The sequence below is a fragment of the Pan paniscus genome, chromosome 4 (assembly GCF_029289425.2).
Source record: "Pan paniscus chromosome 4, NHGRI_mPanPan1-v2.0_pri, whole genome shotgun sequence".
Taxonomy (NCBI): Eukaryota; Metazoa; Chordata; class Mammalia; order Primates; family Hominidae; genus Pan; species Pan paniscus.
The window spans coordinates 126,520,451-126,532,100 of NC_073253.2; the positions used below are offsets into that span (position 1 = coordinate 126,520,451).

Sequence of the window (11,650 nt, forward strand, 5' to 3'; positions counted from 1 at the left end):
GCCTCAGCCTCCCTAGTAGCTGGTACCTGCCACCATGCCCAGCTAATTTTTGTATTTTTAGTAGAGACGGGGTTTCACTGTGTTGGCCAGGCTGGTCTCGAACTCCTGACTTTGTGATCCGCCCACCTCGGCCTCCCAAAGTGCTGTGATTACAAGCATGAGCCACCATGCCTGTCCTTTAATCTGTATTTCTTGATAATGTGAGAAAAATTAAATCTCTTACTTATTTAAACCAGCTTTTGGACTTTGGTTATTCAGAACTGAACATACTCTAAAGTGATATGGGTATATTTAACCATTTATTTTTCCATTCTCCCATAAAAGTCTTGTTCCACTTTTGTAACACATGACATTATACTATAATTTGTTGTTTGTCTAGCTATCTTTTCCATTAGATTGTGAGTTTCTGGAAGCTGAAGAGACTATTATATATTCACCTTCATATCTTAATTTCTTGATGTAATGTCTAGCATGAAATAGGCACATATAGGTTTGATAAGTGAAACAAATTATTGCCATTGTTAACAAGTTAAAACGCACACTACAATTTATTCTCTGATGAAATCTCCATAGGTTTGGTAAAAGCAAGTGAGATATAAACAATGGTTAAATAATACTTATTTAACTGGTTTTCATTTCAGTAAGCCAAATTTATCATCTGGCTAATAAGAGCACTATTTTTAGTCAGACAAGTTCTTTCTTAATTAAGTGAAATATTCAGTTTGCCTTTTGGGTTGAATTTGTTTTAGTGTTGTTTTCTGTCTTTTTTTTTTTTTTTTTTTTTTTGAGAGAGAGAGTCTGTCTCCCAGGCTGGAGTGCAGTAGCATAATTATTGCTCACTGTAACCTCAAACTCCTGGGCTCAAGCAATCCTCCTGCCTCAGCCTCTTGAGTAGCTAGGAATACAGGTGTGCACCACCATGCCTAGCTAATTTTCAAACAATTTTTTGTAGAGACAGAGTCTTGCTGTGTTTCCCAAGCTGGTCTCAAACTCCTGGCCTCAAGCAATCTTCCCACCTCAGCTTCCCAAAGTGCCAGAATTACAGGCATGAGCCGCTGCACCTGGCCACTGTGTGTGTGTGTGTGTGTGTGTGTAAATATATATATTTTTAAAACCTTTTTATTTTGAAATAATTCAGATTTACAAAAAAAGTGCAAAAGTTGAAGGGTATGAGAATTTCCTTTACCCAGATTCTACAAATGCTAACATTTTACCATATTTGCCTTATTGTGTTTCCCTCATTTTTTTTTCCTGAACTTTCTGAGAGTAAGTTGCAGACATAATGCCATTTACCCCAAATGAACATTTTTAGAATTATGACAGCCCATTTGGGTCTAGATCTTCTGGAGAAATACCTTAGAGTATATTTTTTTAAGATACTTCAGTGTGTATTTCCTAAATATACAAGGACATTCTCTAATGTAACTGCAATATAATGACCAAAACCAGGGTATTAATATTGATGCAATGCTATCATTTAAATCTTTCCATTTGTCCTAATAATGTATTTTATGGCAAAAAGAAAAAAAAGTCCCTGTGGACCAGTATCCTTTTGGGGATCACACATTGCATGTAGTCATCATGTCTCCTTAGGTATCCTTAATCTAGAGCAGTCCTTCAGTCTTTCTTTGTCTTTCATGTCCATGATGTTTTGAAAAGTATAGGCAGGTTATTTTATAGAAGGTCGTGCAAGCATTTTTTGATTGATAGCTCATCTAGGTTCAGCTCTTCTGGAGAAAAGAAGAAGAAATCAATGTATCTCCTCAAAAATTTGGAACTTTTTTTTTTTTTTGAGGTGGACTGTCACTGTGTCCCCCAGGCTGGAGTGCAGTGGCACCATCTCGGCTCACTCACTGCAACCTCCGCCTCCCATGTTCAAGCGATTCTTGTGCCTCATTCTCCTGAGTAGCTGGGATTACAGGCATGCACCATCACACCCAGCTGATTTTTTTTTTTTCAGTAGAGATGGGGTTTCACCATGTTAGTCAGGCTAGTTTCCAACTCCAGACCTCAAATGATCATCCCTCCTTAGCCTCCCAAAGTTCTAGGATTACAGCCGTGAGTCACCACGCCCGGCCAAAAATTTGTATCTTAAGAGCTTTATCTTAACTCCAGCAAGATGTCTTACCTAGGACTCAACAGGTTTTTGTTGTTGTTTTATGATATTTCTCAATGTGGGCACTATTGGCATTTTTGACAGGACAGTTCTTCACTATGCCAGACTGTCCCACACATTACAGAAGGTTTAACATCCCTGGCTCCTGCCCACTAAATTCCAGTAGCATTCTCCAGTTGATATGACCACACAAAACACCCTCTTTTAAGAACGATTGTTATTTAAAATTTAGAATCTTTAAATTAGGAGACCAGTCTTGCTTTTCATATAGTAGATAGTATAGGCAAAATTTCCAGTTGTTTTCATTATCAGTAATTGGTAATTAAATGACCAATAATAGAAGTTTTAGCTGAATTCTCTTCAGTTATTTGATTTGCTATATTTAATGATAAAGGGTTAAGTGGATCATATATGTTTTTATATAATCTGAAATGAGAATGCTATTAATTCTAATTAGAGTCAAGGATGCCACCTTAGATATCAACTGAAATAAAATATCCCTGGAAGATTTATCTTAAAAGTAGATATTTTACTATTTTAAATTTTAGGGGGAAATGAGTGTCCTTGCATTTAATTCTAATTTTAGTGATGCTAATTATTCTCTTTTTTTTTTTCTTTCAGAACTGGTCCCTAGGAAAGACCTTCTTGTAGAAAATGTGCCATATTGTGATGCACCAACTCAGAAGCAATGAGTTTTCTAGAATACAACAAGTCTTTGTACTTTTTAACTTTAAAATCTACAACTCTGGCAAAAGTCCTGGAAATGCAGACATTTTCCCTGAACTGGCATATTGAAAATGAATGAGTTACAGAATAGCTTCATATTTAAATTTCATGTTAAAAGGTCATTACTGAGAACTAAAGAACATAAATAAGTATTTCTGAAGGAAATTAGATAAGAAAACATTTCATTTTCATTGAAAATCAAATTTCATAAAGCAAAGTAAATGCCTAGGGAGATATATTCAATCTTTGACCTTGATGAGTATTTGATCTTACCATAGCTATTTGAGAATGTGGTGCTTTTACAAATTGGTGAGTTTTCCTGCCATGTGAAATGCAATTATTACATTTAAATTGTTAGATTAAAATGATATTTAGTCCTGAAAAATATTAAATTGGTCAAAAAAATCACAGTGTATGCCAGCTCTCTTCAGAAAGTGGCCTTTGTTTTCTAAAGCACTGGGATTATTTCTGTAGCTAATATATAATTGTACAGTTTCTTTTTAGAGATAGAGAGTATCTCTGTGTTCTTATGAAGACACTTTTTATCAGTTTTCTGAAAATAGATGAATAAAATATTATAGTCACCTAGGGTCACTATGGAATAAAGAAATCCTAGTTTAAAGAGGAAATAGTGGCCCTTGATCAAACTATTTAATATGGCCTTAGTAGAATTAGCTGTATTTAGACAAAGTTAGACTTTAGTGTGAAATGTAATAGGTGGCTACATTCTCTTCGTTTTGATTAATGAAACTTAAATGGCTTCTCTTCTTCCACATGTCCTGTCCTTGACAAGATGGGCAGTATCACAAAAGGTCCTGGCATTCTACCATCTAACACTAGGAACTGTAAAATCCTGTTTAATATTCTTCTTGTTTCTCTTTTATCTGTGTATCTTTGCCATTCTATTTTCTCAGTGAATAGTATGTTTTCTCCCATTCACTGATAAATTCTCTCATTTGATGATGATACAGGGTTTTTAATTTTTGCAAGATTCTCAATGCAAGCATTGTTATGTATCTAGAAATTATACCTAGAGAAAAATGAAAGTCGTTTCAAATTTGAAATTTGCCCTTTTAAGAGAATGCTGAATGTCATCACAGTATATAATCACTATATAAATGTGCTGACTTACAGTTATTTTAGTGTCTATATGACATATTTTGAGGAAAGTTGGCTGACATTATTTAAATTTAATATATATTCTATATTTTAGTGTTATTGAATATTTTATCACTGAGCTTTTTTCTTTAACCTGAATTCCCTGTTCCATTTTTCATTCATATTAATTTAAATAACTCCAGATTTCTTTCTTATAGTCATTATTAGTAGCAGATGAGATTAATAATTCACATGTTTATTAAAGATAGTGGCTTAGAAATTTTAAGATATATTGATATAGGCCCGGGCGCTGTGGCTCACACCTGTAATCCCGCACTTTGGGAGGCTGAGGCGGGCAGATCACAAGGTCAGGAGTTCGAGACCAGCCTGGCCAATGTGGTGAAACCCCATCTCTACTAAAAACACAAAAATTAGCCAGGTATGGTGGCAGGCGCCTGTAGTCCCAGCTACTCAGCAGGCTGAGGCAGGAAAATCGCTTGAACCTGGGAGGTGGAGGTTGCAGTGAACTGAGATTGTGCCACTGCACTCCAGCCTGGGGGACAGAGTGAGACTCTGTCTCAAAAAGAAAAAAAAAAAAAGATATATTGATATAGATAGGTAGATATGATATTGTACTTTCATGCCATAAGACTACACAATAAAGTTCCTGAAAGTTCCTGGCTGGGCGCAGTGGCTCACGCCTGTAATCCCAGCACTTTGGGAGGCCAAGGCAGGCAGATCACCTGAGGTCAGGAGTTCTAGACCAGCCTGACCAACATAGGGAAACCCCGTCTCTACTAAAAAAAATACAGAATTAGCCAGGTGTGGTGGCACATGCCTGTAATCCCAGCTACTTGGGAGACTGAGGCAGGAGAATTGCTTGAACCCAGGAGACGGAGGTTGCGGTGAGCCGAGATCGCACCATTGCACTCCAGCCTAGGCAACAAGAGTGAAACTCCGTCTCAAAAATAAATAAATAAATAAAGTTCCTGTGAAGTATATAAACATGTCAACAACAGGCTTGACTGTCACAAAATTCTGAAAGATGTGGCACTCTATTCTTATATAGCATATGCTAATTTATTTATTTATTTTTTGAGATTGAGTTTTGCTGTGTCACCCAGGTTGGAGTGCAGTGGCATGGTCATGGTCCACTAAAGCCTTGACCCCTGGGGCTCAGCAGTTCTCCCAACTAAGCCTCCCAAATAGCTGAGACTAGAGGTATGCGCCACCACACCTAGCTATTTTTTTTATTTTTAGTAAGGACAAGGTCTCATTATGTTGGCCAGGCTGGTCTCAAATTCCTGAGCTCAGTTGATCCTCCCACCTCAGCCTCCCAAAGTGCTGGGATTACAGGTGTAAGCCACCACACCCTGCCTATTCTTATAATCATATATTTATATTTCAAATGGATTTTAACTGGTTATTTAATAGTTTAATTAGATAAAGTAATTCATGGCTGGGTGTGGTGGCTCACGCCTGTAATACCAGCACTTTGGCAGGCTGAGGCAGGTGGATCACCTGAGGTCGGAAGTTCGAGACCAGCCCAACCAATGTGGAGAAACCCCATCTCTATTAAAAATGCAAAATTAGCAGGACATAGTGACACACACCTGTAATCCCAGCTAGTCAGGAGGCTGAGGCAGGAGAATTACTTGAGCCAGGGAAGCAGAGGTTGTGGTGAACTAAGATTGTGCCACTGCACTCCAGCCTGAGAAAACAAGACTCCATCTCAAAAAAAGAAAAAAAGAAAACTTTTTTACACATGGGTATCTCACCATGTTGCCCAGGCTGGAGTGCAGTAGCTATTCATAGGCACAGTCATAGCACACTGCAGCCTAGAATTTCTGACCTCAAGCAATCATCCTGCCTCAGCCTCCTAAGTAGCTAGGACTACAGGTGCATACCACCATAACCAGCTTTAATTAAATGTTTTTTATTTGTTTTTTTTTTTAAGTTTTCTGTATTCACACAAGGGGTTGCCCAAATATAATTTTGCTTTGACTATTGAGATCTAGTGAAAGTGGGGTATATGAATTCTAATTGCAAATATCCAGGCTCAGAGGCCCAGCAGGACTTTCTAACACAATCTTTTAGCGGAAGTTAGAAATGGTATATAGCAGGAGAGTCAGATTTGAGAAGCATACGTAGATTCGAAGCTGGGGGAATATGGCAGGTAGTTTGTACAACATCTAATTCAGAACATTAAAATTAAGATTTTAGTCAAACTGTGTTTAAGTTAGTTCTTATTTTCCTGTAGATGCATCTCACAGCACAGTACAATACCAAAAAGCACACTAGAATAAGAATATGTGGAATTTCTATACCTATTGACAAAGCACATAATTTAACCATAAACACAAAGCCATAGGTCAACAAAGAAATGAAGATTCCAGTTCTGAAGGTGAGTTTTCTGAAGCCAAAGTGGATACATGCAAAATTAATATAGTTTTACTGTATATCAGTTGTCACCAATCAGAAATGGAAAACAGATCCTATTTATAATTGCAAACAAAACTATAAAATAGACTTTTTAAAGTCTGGGAATAGACTTTTAATATAAGCTATAACACTTAAAAAGGAGAGATATACTATGTTCCTAGATAGAACAATTGAAAATTCTGGAGATGACAGTTTTTCAAAAATCTATTGAGGCCAGGCGCAGTGGCCCACGCCTGTAATTCCAGTACTTTGGGAGGCCGAGGGGGGTGGATCACCTGCAGTTGGGAGTTCGAGACCAGCCTGACCAACATGGAGAAACCCTGTCTCTACTAAAAATACAAAATTAGCCAGGCGTGGTGGTGCATGCCTGTAATCCCAGTTACTTGGGAGGCTGAGGCATGAGAATCGCTTGAACCCAGTAGGCGGAGGTTGCAGTGAGCCGAGATCGCACCATTGCACTCCAGCCTGGGCAACAAGAGCGAAACTCCATCTCTAAAAAAGAAAAAACATTGGCTGAAGAGCCAGGATGGGCTCAAGCCACCCAAATCACAGGGTCTGTTTACTAGAACTATTATGAGGGTAAATACATTTCACAGGAAACAGTCAAGTGTTGAAAAGATGCTTATGACTGTGGAAAGGATTTTATGCTTGAATTTTAAATATGTGTAATAAAACTACTTCTGTTAAAAAAAAAAGAAAAAACATTTATCGAAATCCCAACAAGTTGACAAATATATCCACATAAAAATATAAAACTTCTGTATTCTGTGAAAGCTACTATAAATAAAGTTTAGAGAAAGTTATTTGCCACCTATGTCATGATTGAAATAGTTAATTGATCCTGTGAATCAGTTAGCAAAACATAACTCAATGGAAAGATGGGCAAATGATACAAATAAGAAATTCACAAAAGAAGAAATACTAAGTCTCTCTAGTGATGAGAGAAATGTAAATTAAAATGAAACATGTTTGTTCATCAAGTTGTCACAAGTTAGACAATCATATCCAATATTTTTAAAGGTTGTAAGACTGTAAGGAAATAGCCACTGTCATATCATTTTTAAAGGAATAAAAATTATAGGGCCTTTTGTTTCTTTGGTTTTTTTTTAGAGACAAGATCTCTCCGTGTTGTCTAGGCTGGACTCAAACTTCTGGACTCAAGCAATCCTCGCAACATCATTAATAGCTGAGAGTAGAGACTTGAGCCACCACACCTGACTATAGGGCCTTTTTGAAAGGAAAATTGACATCATCAAAATTTTAAATATATTCAGTCTATTTCTCAAAAACTCAAAGAATACTAATAAATGTGTACTCAGATATATGTACAGAAATTGCTGTAACATTATAATTTTAAACAATTTAAAACAGACTAAGTTTCCAAAGTTAGGGTACAATGAAAGAAAAGGTGGCTTATTTATACTCTGGAATATTTTCCAAGAGTTGAAAAGGATGAGGATACACACACACACACACACACACACACACACACACACACACACACACACAGAGTTTGGGTATCCCTAATCCAGAAATTCAAATGCTCCACAGTCCAAAACTTTCTGACCCACCAACATGACTGATGCTCAAAGGAAATGGCCACTGGAAGATTTCAGATTTTCAGATTTGGAATGCTCAACCAGTAAGTATATAATGCAAATAATCCAAAATACAAAAAAAAAAAAATGAAATCTGAAACACTTCTGATCCCAAGCATTTCAGAAAACGGATACTCGTGTGTGTGTGTGTGTGTGTGTAAGCAGGTGTTGCTAGAAATTCACTTATATACAAGAAAACTATTTTTGTGTACATATTTGCATATATATGTACAAATGGGTAGAAACGATACATGATAAATCTTAATCGGGAAGGAAAAGAGATTTAGGGAAGGAAGCAGTAAGTGAGAACTTTTATTCTATTTACTCCTGCACGTTTAAATATTGTTTACAGTGAGTATATCAACATGTAAGTGTTAAAAGACAATAAGCTACTAGTGATTTTTAATATAAAATTAACTATAAAATATTTTAAATATTAGAAAATGTGAACCTAATTCCCACGTTTGATAGTTGTTACATTTTGCCATATTTGTTTAAAGGTCTAACTCATAAAATCTTATAAAGCTAAACCCCACCCTTCTCTTTCTCCTCTCTCTCCAGGATAATTACTGTTTTATAGTTTGTGGATATCATTCCCATACTTGTGTTTATACTTTTACCAAATGTGTATGTATTCAAAAAACAGTTGTTTTGTGATTTTAAAATGTAAATGAATGGCGTTATGCTCCATGTATTCTGCAACTTTTCATCATACATTAGGTTTTGGTGATTTAGCCATAATTTGGCATGAATTCAGGTCTTTTATGTTTTATTCCATTTGTAAGAATAAACAAGTTTGTTTATTCATGTCTCCGTTGATGAGTGATCGTATTGTCTCCAGTTTTTTTATATTGCAAACCAATTTGCAAAAAACTCTGGCACATAGATTTTTACACCCATGGAAAAGTTTACCTGGACATACACCAAGGAACAGAACTGTTGAGTCCTAGCGTATGTGCATATTCAGCTTTTCCAGAAATTTCTAAATTGCTCTTTAAAATAGTTGTACCAGTTTACATTCCAATCGACAGTGTGTGAAAGGTCCCATTTCCCCACATCCTCACTGTTATGTATGATTTTTCTCATTGTCAAACTAATGGATATAAAATGGTATATTGTTTTAATTTGCATTTCTTAATTACTGGGGAGGCAGATCATCTTGTCATATGTTTATTGGCCATTATGGCTTCCCATTATGAATGTGTGTCTCTATCTTTTGTCTTCTTTTCTCTGTTGGGTTGTCTGGCTTTTTCTAACCAATCCTTTATATATTCTGGATACTAGTCCTTGGTTAATTATCTTTTTCCAATATGTGGCTTGTCTTTTAGTTTATGATAAACTTGACTGGGCTAAGGGATGCCCATATAGCTGGTAAATATTATTTCTGTGGTGTCTGTGAGGGTGTTTCTAGAAGAGATTAGCATTTCACTTGGTAGTCTCAGTAAAGAATGTCACTCTCACCAATGTGGGTGGGCATCATCCAAGTTTTTGAAGTCCAGACTAGAATCAAACGGATGAGGATGGTCAAATTTGCTCTCTCTGCTTGAACTAAGACATCTATCTACTGATATCACTGCTCCTGGTTCTCAGGCTTTCAGGCTAAGACCAGGACTTACACTGTCAGCTCCCAGTTCTCAGGCCTTTGGACTCAAGCTAAATTACACCACCAGTTTTCCTGGTTCTTCAACTTGCACATGGAAGACTGTTAAACTTCTTAGCTTCTGTAACTGTGTGAGCCAATAGCTTTAATGGATTTCCTCTATCAGTCAATACATAGGTATAAATATACATATATCCTATTGATTCTCTTTCTCTGGAGACCTTGACTAATAACTATGTTGAAAACAGAGTAGGTTTGTTAAGACAGAGGAGTTCTGGACATGTCTTGATTGAGATGTTTATTAGATATCGAAGTGGAGATGTTAAAAGGACATTGGATATAACATCTGGAGTTCAGTACGTGATCTGAGCTGGAGATATAAATTTCAGATTTATTAGCATAGATAAAATACTTAAAATCATGACATTGGGTGATATCATCAACAATCTATTATAGATGAGAAGAAAGGTCAAAAAGTAGGTCCTGGGGTGCTCTGATGTTAACAGATTAAGGGAACAAGGAGCAAAAAACACAAGAGACAGAAAAGGTAAGGTAAGGATGAATGAAAGATAGGATTAAAACGAGGAGAATAGAGAGCAAAAGTTGGCAAACTATAGCTCACAGAGACCAAATCTGACTTGCTGCCTTTTATTTGTTTACATATTGTCTATGGCTGTTTTCACACTGTAGTCAGTACAGGCAGAGTTGAGTAATTGCAAAAGAGATTATAAGGTCCTCAAAGTTTAGAGTTGCTATCTGGCCCTTTACAGAAAAAGTTGGCTAATCTCTGGTATAGAGTCCTGGAAACCAAGTTTCATTGAAGAGGAAATGATACCCTTTGCCAAATGCTACTGAGAGGCCAAGTAAGATTTAGATTAAAACTTGCCTGTTGGATTTAGCAACATGGAGGTAACTGATGACTTTGGCAAGACAGTTTCAGTGAAACAACTGGAGAGACTCTGAAGGCTCATGTTGATTTCCCCCCAAATTAATCTCTACATTGACTGTAATTGCAATTAAAATTCCAGTAAGATTTAAGGAACTAGTAAAACTAAAAAATGTATGAGGAATAATAAAAGTCCATAAATAGCTAAATCAGTCATAACAAAGATTAAAATTAGGTCTCCATATCCAAAAAAACTTTGATCCATACCTCATACCATACCCAAAAATTAAATAAAAATCAATATTTAGAACTAAATGTAAAACCTATGTGAACCCCCAAAATTTGAGACAGGTCTCAGTTAATTTAAAAAGTTTATTTTGCCAAGGTTGAGGATGCATGCTCATGACACAGCCTCAGGAAGTCCTGATGCTATGTGCCCAAGGTAGTCAGGACAAAACTTGGTTTTATACATTTTAGGGAGACATGAGACATCAATCCATGAGAGACAAAGGCAGCATTCTTTTGAGTTTCTGATTAGCCTTTCCAAAAGAGGCAATCAGATATGCATTTATCTGAGTGAGCAGAGGGATGACTTTGAATAGGATGGGAGGCAGGTTTGCTCTAAGCAGTTCCCAGCTTGAATTTTTGCTTTAGCTTAGTGATTTTGGGGGCCTAAGATATTTTCCTTTCACATCTAAAACTACAAAACTGCTTGAAGTAAACGAGAAAAATCTTTGTGACCTTTTTTAGGAAAAGATTTTTTAGATACAATGCTAAAAGCATAATATATTTTTAAAAAACTGAACTTCATAAAAATCTTTTGCTCTGTAAAAGTAACTATTAAGAGAATGAAAACACAAGCCACAGACTTTGAGAAAATATTTATAAATTGTGTATCTGATAACTTTTACCCACAATATATAAAGAACTTTCAATAATAAGAAAACAACCCAATTTTAAAAATAGATAAATATTTGAACAGACACTTCCTCCAAAAAGATACTTAAGTGGAAAATAAGCATATGAAAAGTTGTTCAACATCATTAGTCACTGGAAATTAAAAATTACAATGAAATACTACTATATACCTATTAGAATGGCCAATATTAGAATGGCTGACCATACCAAATGTTGGCAAGTCTTATGCCTCAGCCTCCTTAGTAGCTGGGATTACAGGCATATGT

At 36.2% G+C, this 11,650-nt stretch overlaps 1 protein-coding gene across 1 annotated transcript in view; it reads left to right on the forward strand.

Moving 5' to 3' along the window:
* Window positions 1–8,799, forward strand: part of LYRM7 (LYR motif containing 7) — a 34,635-nt gene extending 25,836 nt beyond the window's left edge. Inside the window, exon 5 of the mRNA XM_008954693.3 lies at window positions 2,738–8,799. Coding sequence (XP_008952941.1) covers window positions 2,738–2,808 — 71 coding nt within the window. The 3' untranslated portion in view covers window positions 2,809–8,799. The remainder of the gene's footprint in view (window positions 1–2,737) is intronic.
* Window positions 8,800–11,650: the final 2,851 nt, after the last annotated feature.